Source organism: Panthera tigris, chromosome C1, assembly GCF_018350195.1.
Source record: "Panthera tigris isolate Pti1 chromosome C1, P.tigris_Pti1_mat1.1, whole genome shotgun sequence".
Classification (NCBI taxonomy): Eukaryota; Metazoa; Chordata; class Mammalia; order Carnivora; family Felidae; genus Panthera; species Panthera tigris.
In genome coordinates this window covers 210,362,143-210,384,229 of record NC_056667.1, presented here as the reverse complement: position 1 = coordinate 210,384,229, position 22,087 = coordinate 210,362,143, and the positions used below count along the sequence as shown (strand labels likewise).

The window sequence follows — 22,087 nt, the reverse complement described above, 5'->3', positions numbered from 1 at the left end:
GCCCTCGCCCGCCCGGAGCCCCGCCCCTGTTTGCCCCGCCCCTCAGGCCCCGCCCGCCGTTGCCCCGGGAACCGCGGATCCCAGCAGCTGCAGGAGGCGCCCGGCCCAGCGGAGCAGCCCTCGCCGGAACCGCCGTCGCTCCAGCCGCCGCCGTCGCTCCAGCCGCCGCCGCCGCCGCCGCCGCCGCCGCCGCCGCGCCCCAGCTCCGGCTCCCGCTCCCGCGCCCACTCGGTCGGCCATGCCGCCCCGCCGCGCCTCGGCGCCCGGTGCGCAGCTGCTGCCCGCGTCGGCCCTGCTGCTCCTGCTCCTCGGCGCGGGGCCCCGCGGCGGCTGCCTGGCCAGCCCGGTTCCCTCCGCGCCCCTGCCCGCGCTGGGGCCGTGCGCCGCGCAGCCCTGCCGGAACGGGGGCGTGTGCACCCCGGGCCCCGCGGGCGAGCCCGGCTACAGCTGCACCTGCCCCGCCGGGGTCTCCGGGGCCAACTGCCAGGTGAGTGGAGTCGGCGGGCGTGGGGCGGGGCGCCGGCCGGGGACCAGCGGCTTCTCCCCGCCGGCCGCTGCGCGCTGCCCCGAGCGGGGCTCCGGCGTGCTCGACCCCAGCTTCTCCTGCTTCCCGGAGGGGATGGATCCGGCCTCTCGGCCCGCGTGGGCGCGGACCGCTGGCCGACCTTGCAAGCGCCTCTTCCCTGCCCACCCCAGTGCTCCTGCCGTGCCGCCTGGGGCTCTCAGGGCGTGCCGCTCCAGGGCCTGGCAGCTACCCCAGCCTCGGTACTCCTGGCGCTACCATTGGCCACCAAGTGGCGCGCCCCTCCTGGGCCAAGCCGAGCCACGCTCCGCTCGAGCGGGGTCTCGGTGCTTGCCTGGCAGCTCCGAGCGCCCCCCCCCCCCCCCGCAAGGTGTTCAGTGCCCGGGTGGCCCCTGCCGCCAGTCCCGCTGGACCCTGCGCGTGTCGAGGGTGCGCGGTATGGGAGTCGGGTGATGGCGGGCTCCGTGCCAGGTGGTCGGACACTTTTCTTTCCTTTCCTCCAGCCTTGAGGGCTCTGACAAGGCAGCTGGAGGCCGAGAGGGCAGCTGCCTTCCCGCGGCCTGCGCCTTCTGGGCTTAGGGGGGAATGTTGCAACTGTCGGACGGGTTGGAGGGGACATTGTGCGAGCGGCCCGGGGTGTCGCCCTCCGGGCCGGACGCTTGGGGCGGGCAGCCGGGGCATGAGCAGGGCACTGGGAAGCTTCGAGGAAGCGCGGGGCGGCGCGAGGGATGGGAGGTGGCCAGCGGCCGCGCGTGGATTTGGGATTCACGAGAGAATTTGGTAGAAAATAATAAATGAGGCTGGGTGTATGCTAAAGCTCGGTGACAGCTATTGACCTAAACATCAACATTTCCGAATAGGCCTTTGGGTAATGTGTTGGCAGTAGAAAGAAAATGCCCAAGGCTCCACTCCAGGGCGGGGGCAAATAACAAACTTCTCTGGAATTCTTCAGTTAAACCAGGTGAATGTGGAACATACTTGGGAGCAAATGCTTTCTTTCATACATTTGGAGTGCAGGAGTTTGTTTTCATGAAAATTTTATAAAATGCTCCAAGAGTTACTTTGAGAATGCCCAAATGGACTCTTCTGTCTGTGGGGAAGAAAGACCACAGATGAGATGAGATGAGATGAGCTTGGATTTTTTTTTTTTTAAATAGAGGTTAACGGGATTGAGACGCTTGACCTTGACAGCCAGAATTTTTGCTATTCCCTAGATTTTTTTTCTTTGGTAGCAAATTATCGGTGAATCTGTCTCTTCAGTGTTGTGTCCTTTGTTAACTGGTTCCAATAAGCTTTAATTCCCTCGCAGAGATGCTGCTGCTGGGTGTGTGTGGTATGGCCATCCGGAGTGGATCGGGGACATGACGACCCTTTGGGGAATTTGCTGTTGGAGCCTTTCTAACCATCAGGACACAATCTTGCCGGCTAATTCCCCCTGTTGTTTGATGATTCATGTGACTTTTGTGAAGAAATGAGTTGCCTGAATGCTTCTATCAAACTGCTGATATATTTACATGTCTGAATTCCATCCTTGAAGGAAATAGTTGATTTGGACTCAGAGTATAGCAGGGATGGACAGGAGAAGATAGGTTAGTGTGTACTCGAGTTTAAGTAAAGGGGAAGAAAAGCTGGGCGTTGGGAATTTAACCCAACTCTGAGATTTGTGTGTGTGTGTGTGTGTGTGTGTGTGTGTGCATAACTCAAAAATTATAAGAAATCTTCAAGAAAGGCTAAGACCCCTGCAGTGTTTCCTAGATGACTAACAGAGAAGCACAAATATATATATATATTTTTTGTGTTACGTAGTGGTGTGATATATAATGTAATTCATTCAGAAAAGAGTCACAGATACATAAATACTGCAGAACCAACTGGTTCAAGACGGATTTGGGTTTCTTGTAGAGCTCCCATTCCAGGCAGTGTCAGCTACAGAGTGCTGCCCACCTGAGGAGAAGCAACGCTGGGTGTTCTGAGCTCCCCGTTGGAGAGAGAGCCAAAATAACTGTAATTCTAACAGGAGAGATGGCAAATTTGGAACCCGATCTGCCTTGGTTATCCGGAAGAACTTCACTGAGATGACTCAGAGCCTTATCACCCTTACAAAATTGATTCCTGACCATTTTAACTTCATCTTTCATGATCTTGCAATAGTACTCAAGACTCATTTTCAAAGGCAGTCTCAACAGAGAAGATAAACAGAAGGAAAAAAACCCCACCAAACCCTTACACATACTCAATTACAGATAAGGGAAGTGGATGTTGGCCACTGCAGCCTGGTGGTTGCTGAAATAGAGGCTGGTACTCCCTGGATACCTTGGAAATGGAATTTTACCTGTATGTGAAGAGAAGCCTTTAAACAGAGAGTGTCACCCCCACCCCCAGTCGCAAAGACAGTGTTAGCAATGGAAACAATAGAACCTAACTCTGAAGTTTTGTTTCTTTCTTTCTTTCTTTCTTTCTTTCTTTCTTTCTTTTTTTCTTTCTTTCTTTGTCCTTTTTTTTCCAAGAAAATTAAGAAAGTCCTAAACCACTAGTCAGGATTAAAATGGATTAAGGCTGTTTTCAGCGTCCCTGTGGTCTGCTGACTGACTGTGCAAGCCCATGGATCCAGGCAGTGCTTCCGGCGTCAGCCGGTGACAGGAACTCATGGGATCTGGGAACTGTGTGATGTGAAGGCAGGATGTGTGGGCCACAGATAAACCTGCTGTGACAGGTGATCTAAACTGGCTGAGCCTCAGTTTCCTCATCTTTGGGAATGAGACCTACCTCACAGGGTTTGTGATAAAGAGTCTGATTTGGCTTTTTGACGTGTGACTGCTGACAGCTTTTCAGTATCACCCCACTTTCTTTCCTTCTGCACCACATCAGGGCAAGCTGAGAAAGCCTGGGTGCTTGGGAGGGGTTCACACCCTGCAAGACCCGCCCAGGCTCTACTGGCCCTCCCCTGTCTGCAGTTACCGCCCCCCCCCACCTCGTTTCCTTTCCCTTTTTTATAAATTAAAAATTTTAAATGTTTATTTATTTTTGAGACAGAGACAGAGCGTGAGTGGGGGAGGGGCAGAGAGAGAGGGAGACACAGAATCCAAAGCAGGCTCCAGGCTCTGAGCTGTCAACACAGAGCGCCACGCAGGGCTCGAACTCACCAACTGTAAGATCATGACCGGAGCCGAAGTCCATTGCTTAACCAACTGAGCTACCCTCCTTTCCCTTTTTTCTTAAGCAACCGGTGATCAATTTGGGAGCTGCGTGATCTCCCCAGAAAGACCCGTTATGTGAGCAAGAACCTGTTCATACCCTGCTGGTGTGTGTGTGGCATTTTCAGTCTTGACATTCAAACCAAATTTTGAGTGGGTGACCATCCTGTCTGTGGGATATCCACAACAGCGTTTTGGGGAAGATTAAATTAATTATATGTTGTAAATCACCAAGCACCCATAGTTCCTCCATAAATTCCACCTCCTTCCCATCTTTTTGAACTTTTGCACACATTTTATATACTTATTACCTAACTGTATGAGGTAGATAGAACAGGTGTCGTCATCTCTTGTCAGATGTAGAAATTGAAGCTCATTTTGACTGAATGACCAATCTAAGATCTAACATTTTGATTGCCCTGAAAATCATACAACATGTATGTATGTATTTTAAGAATACTTATTTTCTAAGTCCTCTATCGTACTTAAACATAGTCAATCATGAGGGTTCAATAGATTCTAAAAATATATATGGAAATCTACCCTACACAGACATGATGATGATGATTGATGATGACGATGGTGATGACGATATTGATGTTGGTGATGATGATGACGGTGATAATGACGACAATGATGGTGATGGTAGTGATTATAATGATGGCGATGATGGTGGTGGTGATGATGCTGATGGTGGTGGTGATGGTGGTGATGGTGATGGTAGTTGTGGTGGTGGTGATGATGGTGATGATGATGATGGTGATAATGATGACAATGGTGGTGATGGTAGTGATTATAATGATGGCAATGATGGTGGTGGTGATGATGCTGATGGTGATGATGGTGGTGGTGATGGTGGTGATGATGATGGTGATGATAATGAGGGTGATGGTAGTTGTGGTGATGATGATGGTGTGATGGTGAATATGGTGGTGATGATAGTGAGGGTGTTGATGGTGGTGGTGGTGATGGTGATGATGATGACGGTGATAATGTTGACAGTGGTGGTGATGGTAGTGATTATAATGATGGCGATGATGGTGGTGGTGATGATGCTGATGGTGATGATGGTGGTGGTGATGGTGGTGATGATGATGGTGATGATAGTGAGGGTGATGGTAGTTGTGGTGATGATGATGGTGCAATGGTGAATATGGTGGTGATGATAGTGAGGGTGTCGATGGTGGTGGTGGTGATGATGCTGATGGTGATGATGGTGATGATGGTGGTGGTGGTGATGGTGATGATACTGAGGGTGATGGTAGTTGTGGTGATGATGATGATGGTGTGATGGTGAATATGGTGGTGATGATAGTGAGGGTGTTGATGGTGGTGGTGGTGATGATGGTGATGATGATGACGGTGATAATGTTGACAATGGTGGTGATGGTAGTGATTATAATGATGGCAATGATGGTGGTGGTGATGATGCTGATGGTGATGATGGTGGTGGTGATGGTGGTGATGATGATGGTGATGATAGTGAGGGTGATGGTAGTTGTGGTGATGATGATGGTGCGATGGTGAATATGGTGGTGATGATAGTGAGGGTGTCGATGGTGGTGGTGGTGATGATGCTGATGGTGATGATGGTGATGATGGTGGTGGTGGTGATGGTGATGATACTGAGGGTGATGGTAGTTGTGGTGATGATGATGATGGTGTGATGGTGAATATGGTGGTGACGATAGTGAGGGTGGTGGTGGTGGTGATGATGGTGATGATGATGACGGTGATAATGACGACAATGGTGGTGATGGTGGTGGTGATGATAGTGAGGGTGATGATGGTGGTGGTGGTGATGATGGTGATGGTGATGGTGATGATGGTTGCTAAGTCTTTTCGCAAGCACTTTCCATGCACCGGCACTGTTTTGGGGGCTTTACAGATGTAACTCACCGGTCTTCACAGTGTCCTATGAGCTGGGTGCAGCTACTGTCTTTGTTATGTAGGTAAAGTGCAAACAAGTTACATGACCGGCCCAAGGTCACACAGCTGGCAAAGGGTAGAGCTGGCTTTTGAACCAGGTGGCTGGCTTGATGCAGAGCTGTGGAGTTTAAAGTCCAGCCTTGGTTCTGCCATTAAGCTGTGGGACCTGAAGCAAGGGCTATGACCTCTTGGAGTGTTGTCAGTAAAAAGAAGATAACATGATTTGAGTCCGGTTTTGCTCTAAAACACTGACCTTGAGTGGCTCTGTCCAGCTGGGGTAAAAGACCACAGGAATGACCACGACAGCAAATTTTTATGCCACATACAAAGTAGGACTTTCACCTCAGAGTTAGAATTCTGGGTCCTAGCTGAAGTTATTTTCCCACGATGACAAGCAAATGGGCACTAACTAAAAGAAATACAAATATTTCTGGTGGGTTTGAAAAAATCTCCAACTTCTAAAGGATTGAGACTGCTCTTCTCACCTTTCGGGTTCATTTGGCGAAGCAGGTAGGTATCAGAGGCACAGTGGCCGGGCCAGTGTTTCTTTTCTTCCGTTCTGTTGGGCCAAAGTAGGGATTATTTGAATTATTTTAATTTGTGTTCTTTTGTTTGTAAAACTTTTTTTTATTATCGTGAAATAATTCTTTGCCAAGTATTCAAGCTGTTAGACACCTGTTTGTTTCCTCCTTGCATGTTCCCTAGGAATCTTATCCTTTGGGATTATAAGGAAATGTGTCAATGTCTGCACTTGGAGAGAAAAGGGGCTTGCATAGCTGCTTTTTATGCAAGTTAATTTTACTCGCAAAGCTGATTCTAGGATCCTCTCTTCTGATTAAACATGCTGACTTGAAACAGTGGTTCTGTTTGTGATGAATCCATTTTTGATTGGAGGTTGCTAACGAACAAAAGAGAATTCTGGCTGTTTGCACAGCATTAGTTTTCTCTAGTGGACTTTTTGCACACACGTGCACACATAAGCTCACGTGCACGCATGCACACGACTCACGTGCACACAAACACATGCACACAAACTCACACATGCATGCTCACAAACTCACATGGCATTGTGTGCAACATGTCCAATATTAGCGGAGGGGTCAAGAGACATCGCTTCTTTCTCTGGCTTTTCTGTCAACCTTGAACCTCAGTGTTCATACCTCTATGATGGACTAATGGGTTTGCCTTCTTTTCTTTATAGAAAAGATGAAATTCACAAATGGGAATATGGGGAAGTTTTATCAATAAGTGGAAAGAACTATAGGAGAATGAATTTTAACACATTTTTTTAGAAAAGTAAAATGTTGCACAAATACAACTTATCCCAAGAAAAGGATTATAAAATTTCCATATAGAATAGGATTATATAGGATCACAGGCAGTTTATTCCGTGCCTATGATCATCTTCAGTGAACGGGCTCAGCTTTTTCTCCCTACTTGGATGCATTATGCTAAAATCTAAATATAAAAAAGGAACAATTTGTTATATTAAAATTTTGATAAATGTGTGCTTCTTTTTATTCTGAAATAAATGAATAATTTCTCAGAAAATTCTCAGTCACCTCATTTTCCTTTGGAACGAATGAGTTAAAATCCTATAACAATTTCACTAAAAGAAAAACAGTTGCTTTTCTTGGTGCTATTAAAATGAAGTTATTTTCCTATTGTGTTTATCTAGTGCATTCTTAGGAAACATCACTTTTGTCAGCTTGGCCACCTGACAAAAACACATTCTGTCTTTAGCTTCTTTGCTTAAGCTTCTCATGTGACATGGTACCATCCAAAATGGCCTTGTTTATGGCCACGTTTCACAAGTATCGAACAGGAAAGAAAACCTATCTGCAGCTGAAGGGCATTCGAGTCAGAAAGCAGAATGCCCGAGCTGTATTTTTAGATCTCCTTATGGATTCAGTAGGCAGCTGTGGTCAGAGCTGTTTAACCCAGTGGCAGGGACTACAGACTCTTGTCCCCCAAACAGAAAATCCAATAACACAGCAAAGTTTTGTGGACAGAATTTCTTTATATTTACCCCTTCCTCCTTCCCTGATGCTCCCCTCACCCACACAGCTGGCCCCCAACCCTGGCTGCCTCTAAGAATCCCCTGCGAGCTTTAACAAAGATGAATGCCTGTGTCCAACTGTCCCCTGTTCCCCCAGATTCTGACTGAACTGGTCTCAGGCGGAGCCCGGGCACTGGTGATTTTTAAATGCTGTCCAGGTGACTCTGTATGACCAGGAGTGAGAAGTGCCTGCTAGACCCTCATCATCTCCCCGCAACCTCCCCCGACCCCCTGCCTAGCATGTAGCACACGCAGAGAAAGCAAATACAGTCACGCCTGCTCTCGGTCATTCTCACCAGAAGAGCATCCAGTTGCGAAGTGCCTGGCATTCCTCGCCCACATTCTCCTCAAATGGCAGGGGTTTGCATCTCAAAGTAGACTGGAAGTCTCCGCGAAGGAGCCTGATGGATGATGTGTTCTGGAGTGGAAAGAGTCCGGTGTGCATTGGAATCCAGCTCTGAGTGCATTGGATAAGTAACTCATTGTCCTGTGGTTTGGTTTCCTCGTGGAATCCTGATGCCGACCTTACAGGCTGTCGTAGCTTGGAAACGTATCTGGCCCAGTAATAGCCCAGGAGGCACCCAATAAAAAGCTATTGTGCACACCTACAATAGGAAACTTATTTATTTCATGCCTTTCTTTACAAAAGTGGGGAGCTTAGAAAGCCCTTTCCCTTGGACCAAAAAAAAAAAAAAAAAAAATTCTTTCCTACCTGACTTCCAAAGAGACCGAAATTCCATCAGTAGAGATTCATTTCTTTGGTTCCGATGTATCAGATGCTAGAAGACTTGGAGTCTGGTGCTGACTCCGCACAGCATTCACTTCTGTTGGTCGGTTCCTCCTCTGTACTCCACTGACCAAGTGGGTGCCAAGCACAGAGAACAATGTGAACTGAGCATGTGCTCTGGCCTAGACTTGTATGGAATTGTTCATTGCTTTATTTGAACACTAACCTGTCTTCAGTCAACATTCATGATGTGAGTCTTAGGGAGTGTCTTCAAGAGAAGAGGCTTCCCTCATCACTCCTCCCTGCCCCCCAGGGCGAGTGAGGGCAGAACAGGACCCAAGACAGGGACGGGCAACTAGACGGCTGACAGGTATCCAGTGCACACAGTAGGTGCCCCACAAATACTGTTGAATACCCAGCTGGCTTCAGTGGGGTGCAACTGCGGGCACCCTCAGGGCACCGGGCACCATGGGGCAGATCTAGGCACACGGGGAGGGACACTGGTTAGGATTAGGAAAGCACATGAAGACAGATTTAGCCTGTTTAATAACTTCCCCTAGTTCCAGGTCTGTTCTGGGCAGTGCATGATAGTTTTCAGTAAATCCTTTGCAGTAGCCTTGGCTTCTAATCCTCTAATAAAGCTTTCTTTTCAAAATACTTTTCTTACGAATTAAATCAGGGGTGGGCAAAGGACAGTCCACGTCGTGTCTCTCCTTCCCCTCCACGCTAAGAGCTAACAATGGATTTTAACGTTTTTACATGGTTGGAAAAAAATCAACATGAGAATGATATTTTGCGATGCGTGAACATATGGGAAATTAAAATTTCAATGTCCATCAATAAGGTTTTATCGAACACAGCCACACCCGTGCTTTTAAGTATTGTCTGTGACTGCTTAGGAGCTCCAGTGACGAAGTTGAGTAGTTGTGACGATATGATGGCCCACAAAGCTGAAGATATTTATCTGGTCCTTGACAAAGGAAGATGTTTGCGGAATATTTCTGTAAATGTTGGAAAGAATTTACCTTTGCATTTTCATTTACAGTACAACCTTGGTTTGTGAGCATAATTCGTTCTGGAAACATGTAGGGGTGCGTGGGTGGCTCAGTCGGTTGAATGACTGACTTCGGCTCAGAGCATGATCTCGCAGCCGTGAGTTCGAGCCCTGCATCGGGCTCTGTGCCGACAGCTCAGAGCCTGGAGCCTGCTGCAGATTCTGTGTGTCTCTCTTTTTTTGCCCCTCCCCCACTCACACTCTGTCTCTCTCTCTCTCTCTCTCTCTCTCTCTCAAAAATAAACATTAAAAAAATTTTTTAAGAATAGAGCATTCTGGAAACATGCTTGTAACCCAAAGCACTTGTATATCGAAGTGAATTTCAAGAACCATGGGTTCAGTTGTGATCATGTGACTTTGGGGCATCACGTACTACTCGTATTACAGGATATCGCTCGTTCCTCAAATTAAAATTTATTAGAAATGTTTGCTCATCTTGCGGAACACACACAGAACAAGTTACTCACGCTGCAAGGTTTTACTGTATTTGACTTCGCTAAAGGCTGGTCCTCCTTGCTCCCCCTTTTTTCTTCCTCCCCCGGTCCCTTCTCTTTGAAGGGTGTCTACAGCCGGGTTCCAGGGCAGAGAGACACATGGACAGATAAACAAAACCCTTGTTGTCTTCAGATTGCTTTAATCCCAGGAATCATCCTCACAGACTTTAGCTTTTCATTGCCCTTCAGGCCTTGGTTTAACGTGTTTGGACGCTACGGTTATGGCCGGTCTGCAGGGAGGCAGGAGGCAAAGGAAATGGTAGCTGCCAGGAGCTGGGGTGTGAATTTAGAGATTAGAATCTATGCCCACTGATAAGCTTATTAGGTTTCTTTACCCTGGCTCCTTACTCATAAATAGGAAGGTTGGAAAGATTAAGGGGAGTAGCTCGTGAAGCCCTCCCACAAGCTCTGACCATACAAACTATACAAGTGGATGGCTAAGGAAACTTACCTGGGGGTCACACCGCTCGGTGACACCGGGCGATCTGGGCCCTGGCGCTGTGGCTTCGAGTAGAGTGTTTTATTACTACTGTACTGCACTTCCCTCAACCCGTGCCATGTTTATGACCTTGAACGTGAGTGCCCCAGGGGACCAGGAGAGGAAGCAGGGGTAATGCTCCCCATTCTGGCAGTTTTAGTTTCTATAAGGATGCTCTGCGTTTGTACAATGATACGGTTTTTCTTTCTTCAAGAGAGAGAAAAAGCATAAGGCTCTTAAAGAAGAGCGAGGATTTGAGACACGAAATAAGTGTATTTAAAAGAAATCGCCTCTTGAGAAGAGAAACGTGTCTGCTATCTTTGCTAGCAGTTCCTGAAAGCTAGCACATCCTTTAGAATTTCAATGCTGGCCTTTATCTGCTGCTTGTAGTTAATTTAAAGAAACATTTTGTCATCCCCTTTGGGTTTCAGAGGCAAATTGAAACTCCTTCACGGGAGGCATCCTGTGGCGGAAGTAATCACGAGCGATGAAAACGAGCTGGTACTTTTTTTCGCGGGAAATCAGAACCAGAGTCTGTAGTAAATGGGCCGATTTCCGCCCAGATGGAAGCACACCCAGTGAGGGGGATGGCCAGTCTCCGCGACATTCAGGTTAGATTGTTGACGTGTGTTCTTCATTAAAGAAAAACTGCGCGCTTCATTTTAAAAAAAATCTCTCTATTTAAATTCAAGTTAGTTAACATACAGTGTCGTATGGGTTTCAGGAGTAGAACCCAGGGATCCATCACTTGCACGAGACACCCAGTGCTCATCCCAACAAGTGCCCCTCCTTGGTGCCCGTCACTGATTTAACCCATCCTCCACCTTCCAGCGACCCTCAGTTTGTTCTCTGTATTGAAGGGTCTCTTATGGTTTGCCTTCCTCTCTCTTTTTATCTGATTTTCCTTCCCTCTCCCTGTGTTCATCTGTTGCGTTTCTTAAATTCCACATATGAGTGAAATCATGATATCTGACTTTCTCTGACTTATTTCCCTTAGCATAATACACTCTAGTTCCACCCGCGTTGTTGCAAATGGCAAGATTTCATTCTTTTTGATCTCACGTTGTGTATATATACCACATCTTCTTTATCATCAGTTGATGACATTTGGGCTCTTTCTATATATAATTTGGCTATCATGCTTAATTTTCAAGCAACGTGGAATGTATTAGAGCAGGCAAAGTGTTAAATATCTCCGCAGTATATTACCTTAGAAAGGGAAGGCTTTGCGCAGGAACCGCGAAAAGAAAAACAAAACCTCTAACTTCAGACTGACCTCCGTGTTGTTCCTTGTACAAAGGGTTTCCAGACTTTTTTCTTTCTTTTTTTCCCATTAAGTTGTAACTCACACACAGTGAGATTCACCCTTGTAAGCATTCAGTTCTATAACTACCACCGTAATCGAGGTATGGAACAGCTCATCACCCCCATACATTTCCTTATGCCCCTTTGTAGTGAACTCTGTCTCTAGCCTCATGCCTCTGGCCACCGTCGGTCTGATTTCTGCCCTTATGGTTTTACTTTTCCATAATATCATATAAATGAGATCATACAATATGTGTGCTTTTGAGATTGAGCCATGCGGTGGTATGTATCCAGCATTTGTTTCTTTTTATTACTGCATAGTATTCCATCGCATGGATATATTATTGTTTGTTCTTTCACCAACTGATGACATGTGGATTGTTTCCGGTTTTGGGTGATTGTGCAGAAAGCTGCCATAAACGTTCACGTGGAGGTCATTAAGCAGGCACACAATTTTCGTTTCAAGTAAATACCCAGGAGCAGGATTACTGGGTCGTGTGGTAAGTGCAAGTTCAATTTTATAGGAAGCTGCCAGACTGTTTTCCAGGATGGCTAGAGCATTGTGCATTTTTATCTGCAGCAAGTGAGAGTTTCAGTTGCTTACATCCTTACCAGTTCTTGGTATTGTGGGTGATTTAGATTTTAGCGGTTCTAACAGATGTGCAGTATTCTTACGTTGTGATGTTAATTTGTATTTTCCTAATGGTTAATGATTTTGAACATTAAAAAAATATGCATTTGCCATCTATGCTTCTCCTTTGATGGGTACAAAGTTCTTTCTATATTTTGAGTACAAATCCTTGATTTGATATGTGGCTTGCAAATATTTTCTCCTAATCTGTGGCTTGTCTTTTCATTTTCTTAACAGTGTCTTTCTTTTTTTTTTTTTCAATTTTTTTTTTTAACATTTATTTATTTTTGAGACAGAGAGAGACAGAGCATGAACGGGGGAGGGTCAGAGAGAGAGGGAGACACAGAATCTGAAACAGGCTGCAGGCTCTGAGCCGTCAGCACAGAGCCCGACGCGGGGCTCGAACTCACATACCACGAGATCGTGACCTGAGCCGAAGTCGGACGCCTAACCGACTGAGCCACCCAGGCGCCCCTTAACAGTGTCTTTCAAAGGGCTGTTTTTAAGTATTGATGAAGTCTAATTTATTAATTGTTTCCTTTTGTGGTTCGTGCTTTTCTGTGTTCTAAGAAATCTTTGACCTAAGGTCATGAAGATTTCCTTCTGTTTTCTCCTAGAATTGTATTGTTTGAAGTTTAGACTTGGGTCTCTGACCCAGTTTGAGATGATATTTGTATGTGGTGCAGTGTATTGGTAATTTGTATTCACTTTTGGCACATGCTATCCAGTTGTTCTAGAGACATTTGTTGACAAGACTATCTTCACTGAATTATCTTGGAAATTTTATTGGAATCGTTTGACCATAGTATGTGGATCTATTTCTAGACTCTATTCTATTCCATTGACTTTATTTGTTTTAAGTTTATTTATTTATTTTGAGACAGAGAGTGTGTGGCAGGGGCAGAGAAAGAGAGAGAAGACCAAGCAGGCTCCATACTGTCCGTGTGGGGCCCGATGTGGGGCTCAAACTTGCAAACCGTGAGATCATGACCTGAGCTGAAATCAAGAGTTGGGCTCTTAACTGACTGAGCCACCCTGGCGCCCCTCCGTTGACTATGTATTTATCTTTTTGCCAATTCCATACTGTCTTGGTTACTATAGTTTCACAGTAAGACTTGAAATCAGGTTGTGTGAGTCTTCTAAGTTTATTCTGCCTGCCTCCCAGATATTACACTTTGTTTCTCTGATATTCAAATTTAAGTGGGAGTCTATATTTTGAATTTACTAAATCTGGCAACCTTACCTCAAAGGCTTGACTAATCCCTACTCCAATTCCCAGAGATTTTTCTGAAGAGTACATCAATGGCACTTTAAATTCTTGCAGAACAATTATATAGGCAAATTTTATTAACTTGAATTAAAAACATTAATTTTGCTCATAGTTTTACATCTTCATGGGCCCTTTTAAGAACAACCGTCAAACTATGTCAGGGCATTAAAATCTGTGAAAATATAGTGAAAAAAGCCCATTGGTAAACTCACCTGATCTTCCTTCCAACCCTTCTGCTAATCTCACGCTTCTGCACCAATCACTGTCTGCATTTTGGTGTGTAGTTTTACACAGAAGCATACATGAAGCGTATGCAAATACTCATCTATACACGCAACTATAATGTATAGAAATAAAAGCATCCTATAAATCCTGTTCTGTGACTTTTTCTTTGTCTATTTTGAACATCTTACTTTGAATATGTCTTAAAACAGAAAGCGAACTCATTCTTTTTGATGGCTGAATAGTATTCCTTTGTGTGGTTGTGTGACTATGTTTTAGTCTTTACTGAAGTACATTGTTTCCATTTTTTCACTCATAAATAATGTTTAAGTGACTGTACACACACACACGGTGACATATATGTGTATAGATGTCAAAAGCCACATCATCAAATATTCTAATATTGCTAAATTACTATGCAAAAATGTTGGACAGTTTTGCAATTTACTAACAGCATATGAGAATGCCTATTTACCCACATTTTTGTCTTTAAGGGTTTTCCTATTTTTCTTTCTTCTTGTGTGTGTTGACTGATACACAGACTTGGCATCTCATTGGTTCTCTTTGCATTTTAAATATTATAAGTGAGGGAGAACACTTCTTAAGAATTGCCTGTTCTTATTTTTGCCTAATTTTCCTTTGGGTTACCTTTTTTTCCTCCCATTGATTTGCAATAGCTCTTTGTTATTGACGGAAATTAAGCCTTATCCTTTCTGTTTAAATCTCTTTTCCCTAATTTATCATTTTTTTTTTTGGCTCTGTTAATGCTCATTGTTTTTCTCTTTAGAGGCTTATAGTTTTTTGGTTCTTATTTAGCCAAACTTGTCAATGGTGTGGTTCATTAATTTTAATTACAACTCTCATGTTTGATACCAATACTACACTATATAATATTTTGAAAGTCACCTGATTTGAGCCAGGAGTTTGCTTTTAAGAATTCCATTTTGGCCTAGGTTTATATTGATAGGCTCATCCTATTGTCTTTTAGAATGTATAATCAAATATAGCCCCACTTTATGACTATTTTAAGAAGGGTTGGCATGGACTTCCTAAATCATATTTAAATACTTGTAATTTATCTTGACTTTTTCTTGAGCCTGAAACACTGCAACCATTTTATTAAGATCTTTCTTCTTCTTCTTCTTCTTCTTCTTCTTCTTCTTTTAAAAGACATACTCAGGGGCGCCTGGGTGGCTCAGTCGGTTAAGCGTCCGACTTCGGCTCAGGTCACGATCTCGCGGTCCGTGAGTTCGAGCCCCGTGTCAGGCTCTGGGCTGATGGCTCAGAGCCTGGAACCTGCTTCCGATTCTGTGTCTCCCTCTCTCTCTGCCCCTCCCCCGTTCATGCTCTGTCTCTCTCTGTCTCAAAAATAAATAAACGTTAAAAAAAAATTAAAAAAAAAAAAAGACATACTCAGTGCATTGTTCCTTTAATAATTGGCATGGGTTCCTTAGTATTTTGTTAAAATCACCAAATTAATTTTAATGGCATTATGGGATAATAGAGTATTTCTTAAAAGTTCTTGATTGTGTAATGGTCTGATTACAAAAAGTGTTGTTCATCCCGGCTTAGGCAGAAAAAGGTTCATCTTAATATTCAGCAAAATGCAAATTTCCCTTCTGCTTTAATCTCCATATAATATTTTTTAACATGCCCCCCCCACCCCCTGCCCTGAGAACAACCTCCTTTCTCCTGACCAGGAATTTTTGTGCTCCTCTAGCTTCATTTTCACTCTTTAAAACTGGCCATTGGTTTTTTTGGTTGTGCAAAAGGGAATTCTTTTACTTCTATAGAAAAGCCTCATAATGAGAAAATAATAGAGACAGAGAAATGAGAACTAATATTAGCATTTCTATGAGGCCTAAAATAAACTCTCAGTTGGAGAGAACTCAATTTAATGTTATTATTTTTGTCTTTTACAAAGGGAGGGTAGCACAGGGGTTGGGGTGGGGATTTGGGAGCTGTACTGACCCAAAGGGAAGCACTCTTTTGTTGTTGTTGTTTCCTAAGAAAAACAATTGTTATTATTCTGTTTGACCTTCATAGTGTTAAAAAATGCTGCTAAAAATGATGCTGACCCTTTTTAAACATCACAGTTGTCATTTATGTGAAGTTTCTCTTGCTTCCCTCACCTGCAAGGGTCTTTAGAGATGTTCTGTATGTTTAGAAGAGGTGTTTTTCAAGCCGAGCCTGTGGGAATTTGGGGAAAGTTGAGAGCCTACTTTCCTACTCTTGTATGTTTGTGATTCCCTTAAAAACAGCCTCCTCGGTAAAGCTGGGTCTTCTGTCCCAGAATGGAGACTCTTTCCTCTTGCCAGAGCTCACTCACCAAGAGACCTGCTTCTTCGTGGCTCCTCCAGATGACCGGTTGTTTGCCTCTTGACATAAACTCTTAACCTGAAACCTGGAAAAAAGCACCTCTTACTGGAGAATTCTAGCGTTCTATTCTAAAGGCTCTGACCGGGGCGCCTGGGTGGCTCAGTCCGTTAAGCGGCCGACTTCGGCTCAGGTCATGATCTCACGGTTCGTGGGTTCGAGCCCCACGTCGGGCTCTGTGCTGACAGCTCGGAGCCTGGAGGCTGTTTCAGATTCCGTGTCTCCCTCTCTCTCTCTGCCCCTCCCCCGCTTGCACTCTGTCTCTCTCTGTCTCAAAAATAAATAAACATTAAAAAAAAAAAAAAGGCTCTGACCACGGTGCATTGGGAAGAAGCTTAATGCATAGAAAGGAACACCGATGGATGTTGTGTGTATTACAGTAGAGAGACAATAAGGTCTTGAAATATCCCATGGTTTCTCATAATCCCAAGTGGCCTGAATTATATATCATCCCAGGTATATCCATGGGATCTGTATTCTCTAAAAAAAAATTTTTATTGAGGTACATTCACGTGATATAAAAGTAACCATTTTAAGGTGAACAATTCTGTGGCTTTTAGCACATTCACGATGTTGTGCAATCAACATCTCTGTCTAGTTCCAAAATGTTTTTATCACCCCGAAAGGAAATGCTACGCTTATTAAATAGTTGCTCCCCTTCTTCCCTTCCCCCCGGTGGCTGGCAACCACCAATCTACATTCTGTCTCTATGAATTTACCCGTTCTTGATATTGCATGCAAATGGAGTAATATAATTTGTGACCTTTTGTGTGTGGCTTCTTTCACTTAGCATAATTTGAGATTCATCCACATTATAGCATGTATCAGTAGCTCCTTCCTTTTTATGGCTGAATAATATTCCACTGTGTATACATATGACATTTTATTTATCCATTCATCCGTTCATTTGGGTTATTTCTACCTTTTGGCCATTGTGACTAATGCTGCTATGAACACGATTATATAACTAATTGTTTGAGTACCTGTTTTCAACTCTCGGGGGTATATAACTAGGAACAGAATTGCTGGGTCATATGGCAATTCTATGTTTGACTTTTTGAGGAACCTCCATATGGATTTCCATTTGTGTTATCTTCTGATACAGCCTGAGCCCCAAGATCCTCCCTTGGATGGCTACTTGCAGCTTCTACTCACAGGCCAGACTTACGTCTTCTCGTTACTGTCCCTGCCTGGGCACACAGCAGCCCAGATGTTCACTCCTGGCCTGCTTGTGGCCCTAATTCCCTTTGACACTCTGCTTGCCCAACTCTGTGGTCATTGCATGGAAGAACCCAGCTTCCTGTGGCTCTGGCTCTGGAGGGCCTGTCAACGGAGAGTTCTGTTCTCTGGCTCAGCCTGAGCACTGGCCCTCCAGTCCAGTGACTCATGCCTCGATCTAGTTCCTATTGTCTGCTGAGCTCCTTTGGGAGAAATAGAGAGATTGCCAGGGCACTTGTGCCACCATGAATAAGTGACCTTAGATGTCATTGGTCCAATTGCCTCATTTCACTGAGGAGGAAATGAGGCCAGAAAAAAGTATGCAAGGCCATCCGCGTCATTAGTGGCTGGATAGAGCTTGAGAAAGGGCTTTAACATCTGGTTGGGTGTCCTTCAAGATACCCTGTGTAGTCCCCTCTCCTAGGCGCAGGCACCCATCAGACACATTCGGTATGTTACAAGGAGAAACAGAGCCTCTCCAATGGTCATTGTGGGTTATAATATCATCTGAGCTCACTTGTTTGTTAAGGAACTAGCTGATGAGGGTTTATGTAGAGCACTTCTATTGTTAGTTTTAATGAGTTCAGTGTAAACGAGTTCAAGTGGGCTGTGGGGAGGGATCTCCTGCATCCAACGATGAGCCAAAGCATGGTGGGCGGGCCGGAGATCCCTTGTTGCCTAGCGGTCATCCCCAGGCAACTTGATTCCTACAACCTGAACCTGGTGAATGTCTGCAGGAATGGGGATGGGCAGTGCACTTGGGAAAGGAGTGGGAATGGAATGTTTTGCAGGCTTGATATGGCTCCTAAGGCACAGCACCCCCTTCTCCCCAATACTAAACAAATACAAACAAACCAACTTCAGGGAGATGGCAGTTCTGGAAATTCTGGAGAGTTTGTGGCTCACAGAAGCTCATAAAACAATTGAATCCTCAGGTCAAGAGTTCAGTGTGAACCTCTGCTTACCACGAATCCCTCTGTTCCCATGACGTGGGGTCATCCAGGCCTGTCCTACTCAGCCTGACAGCGAAGTGCTCTTTTTTGCAGAAAACTGGGAGCGGAGAGGAGATGGCATTCTTTGCTTTTCATTGCAAGGCTAACAATCTAGGGAACTCACCATTCCGATGGCCATTGATTAAAATGGTCAATGGGCGATGATTAAAATGGTATTGGAGGAGATAATCAAGAGGACATGACCGTGGGGTGACTCATTAGCTGAACCCAGGCAATCAAAGGCTCCCCAGTCCCTCCCCACCCTTGGAATATACATCATGCCCCCTGTTCCTGCAGTCAGAGCCATTTTCTAGGATGCAGCCTTGAGGGAGTAAAGAATTGTTCAGACCATTTGGACGGTGACTGGACCTAGTTAAAGCCTCTGTGTAAACTTGTAAGATTTCTCAGGTAGATACAGTGATCTACCACCCAAGACAAGCCTGGTATGTAAGTTCCCTTGCTTATTTACCTTCCCCCTGCATCTGGAGTGGCCTGCCTCATTCTTTGGTCTCTCCTTGCCCTTTGTGTATGGAGGCCAGTTTTCCTTTTCCTTTGGGAAGTTTCCAAGTTTTTGAACCAACAAATGGCACCATATTTCATAGACTTTCAGCACTTGGAGGGATTCTAGAATTCATCTTGGCCAGTTCTCCAATTTTGCAGAAGTAAGTGAAAGCCAATGAGATGAATGTCAGAGTCAGGAGTGGCCTATCCAGGGCTGTCTTCACCGAAGCCTTTAAGCTCAGAATCTCAAAACACCAGGAACAGTCTTCTGGGGATGGGCGTGGGTGGGGATTTATAATAAAAATGTTCTCATGGGCATTCAGATTCAAATGAAATATCCAGTTACTTACATGTCTAACCATGTGTGAGGTTTCTTCCCTCATGTTTTGTAATTATCACATTGTTTGGAGGAGGCATTTCCTCTACTTGATAGATGAGAAAACTGAAGTGGATAGAGATTCTTGGTGATGTGCCCAAGGTCACACAGCAGGTGTTGAGAATGGAGTCATCTGTCCTCAAATGCAGTGCTTTCTTCACATTATCACAGCTGTTTTCTCCTCCATATAATATATAATAAAAACTCTTTATACCAGGTGCTGAGCACAGCTCTCAAGTGCATACTACTTAGTTGAACACTATGTGGAATGAATCGGAAGGGTGCATTATTAACTGTAATCATCACATCATTTTATTTTTGGCAATCAAGAGCCATGCTAGATGGGCAGGCCATTGTTTTGAGATGAACGTGCAATGTAAAACCATTTTCATCTGGATTGGAGGCAGTTTTTCTGCATGGCTTAATACCTTTGCCCAACGCCATCAGAAATAACTATTGAAAGCATGATTTTATATTTTAACTTATAGAAAAAAAGCTCTAAAGATAAAATTAGTTTTATTAAAATCATTATTACCTTACACAGTCACTTATAAAGTTCAGTAATGTGATTAATGACAGCTAAAAGCCAATGGAAGTACTGATTTTAAGGTGGTTGTGATTTCTGTGTGTTTGCGGAAGTATGAACAGACCAGAAATACAACGAAGTGTTTGGGTTTTTAAGTAGAAATGTAGTTACTTAAATGTATTTACATTCCTATAAGGACTTGAGTGATTAAATGGTATCTAATTTTGTCATCTTATGGATGGGGAAAAATGAAGACCAGAGAGGTTTGAAGACCAGGAGAGATCAAAGGTTTTCCATGCTGTCTGTATTAACTAAAACTCTTTGGGTTGCAAGCAACAGAAAACTCAATTCAGATAGCTTAAGCAAGAAGGAAGTCGTACGTTCATGTGACTGAAAAGTAGAGGCATGGCAGTATCAGGGGGCTCAACTAATATCACATGGGCCGTGAGTCCCTCCACTTCTCAGCCCCACTTTCCTGTCTTGGCTTTATTCTCACATTCCAGATAGTGACCCCTGGCAGCTCTGGGGCAGCATTAAAGGAACAGAAAGCGTCTATTCTTTAGTTGCTCTAAAAAGTCCTGAGATTAGGTCTGGTTGGACTGACTTGGGTCATGTGTGCACATCTAATCCAATCATTGCGACTAGGGGGTTGGATTCTGCTGATTGGCCAAAGCCGGGGTCATGTGCCACAGCTAAACCGCATGGATCAAGATTGGAAAGAGGTCTTTTCTTAAGGAAATTGGGGTACTATTCTTAGAATGAGGGAAAATAGATATTGGGAATGAAGTCAACAGATTCCCAATATACCCTACTGCCTTTCTCTTTGTGTCTATTCATATTTGAATGGAATTTCACCAAAAATGAATTCCTCTGTCTGCTTCTTTGCAGCCACGATCTATCTCACTGAGACTTGTTGGTGGGGCACTTTTTGTGGTGTCTGAGTATAAATTTAATTACCCATGTTAATCTCTATTGTCTCATTTCTAGTGATGATATCTTATATTAGATAGCATATCAAGATAAGTTAGTTTCAAAATATTGCAATATATATTTTGGGAGGACTCTAAATAATCTCTGTCTTTCTCTGTGTCTTACACACACACACACACACACACACACACACACAGAGTTAAAAAAAATTTTTTTAACGTTTATTCATTTTTGAGAGACAGAGAGAGATGGAGCATGAGCAGGGAAGGAGCAGAGAGAGGGAGAAACAGAGTCTGAAACAGGCTCCCTGCTCTGAGCCATCAGCACAGAGCTCCATGTAGGGCTTGAACTCATGAACTGTGAGATCATGACCTGAGCCGAAGTCGGACACTCAACCGACTGAGCCACCCAGGCACTCCCCCCACCCCCAACAGAGTTTTAGAAAATGTGTATGTGTTTTAATATCTGGCATTCAGTAGTTGTTCACAATTGCTTGTCTAATACACATTTCATCTTGATTTCACAGACATATAAATTAATAAATGGCTTACAGGTGATAATCAGCTGAAGTTCCCTCATCAGTTAACATTCTCTGATGTGAAAGTGATTATTGCAGGGATTTAGTGGTTGATGTAGTAGGAGGCATGAGACTTGGAATCAGATGACCTAGATTCTGGCTTGGCCACTTCTTAGGATGGAGAAAGAATTTGTTTTGCAGGAGAGAAAGTCACAACTGACTAGAAATGAAGACTTCAAATCAATCAACCAATTAACAATGGGGGAAAACAGACAATTGTCCTGTGTAGGAGAATCCAAAGTAATATATAGATATAATGTTCCTTCAAGGAGGGGAGCCTAACTCCCACTCCTCAACTGTGGAGTGTGCATGGTGACATCTTTCTAAAGAATACAGTGTACAAAGGGAAGATAAAGGGCACTCTTACAGTGGAGACACCAGACAACTACCACCTCATCCAGGGGATCAAGGTCAACATCAACAGGGATAAATCATCTTAATAGTATGTACCCTTGACATGATTTGATGAAAATTGCACTTTGCTCCTGTGGTTTTCTCCCCCCAAACTCATATCCCATCTAATTATGAGAAAAACAGCAGACAAATTCTAATTGAGGGAGATTCTACAAAATACCTGACCGTTATGCCTCAAGACTGTTAGAGTCATTAAAAACAAGGAAACCCCAAGAAAAAAAGTCTCATAGCCAAGAAGAACTTGAGAAGCTGTGATGGCTACATGTAGTATGGGATCCAATAACAGAAAAG

The 22,087-nt window shown here is 44.3% G+C and overlaps 1 protein-coding gene across 1 annotated transcript in view; it reads left to right on the top strand.

Moving 5' to 3' along the window:
* Nucleotides 1–238: 238 nt before the first annotated feature.
* Nucleotides 239–22,087, top strand: part of DNER (delta/notch like EGF repeat containing) — a 317,360-nt gene continuing 295,511 nt past the window's right edge. The window contains exon 1 of the mRNA XM_042995548.1: nucleotides 239–487. Within this exon, the coding sequence (XP_042851482.1) occupies nucleotides 239–487 (249 nt within the window). The remainder of the gene's footprint in view (nucleotides 488–22,087) is intronic.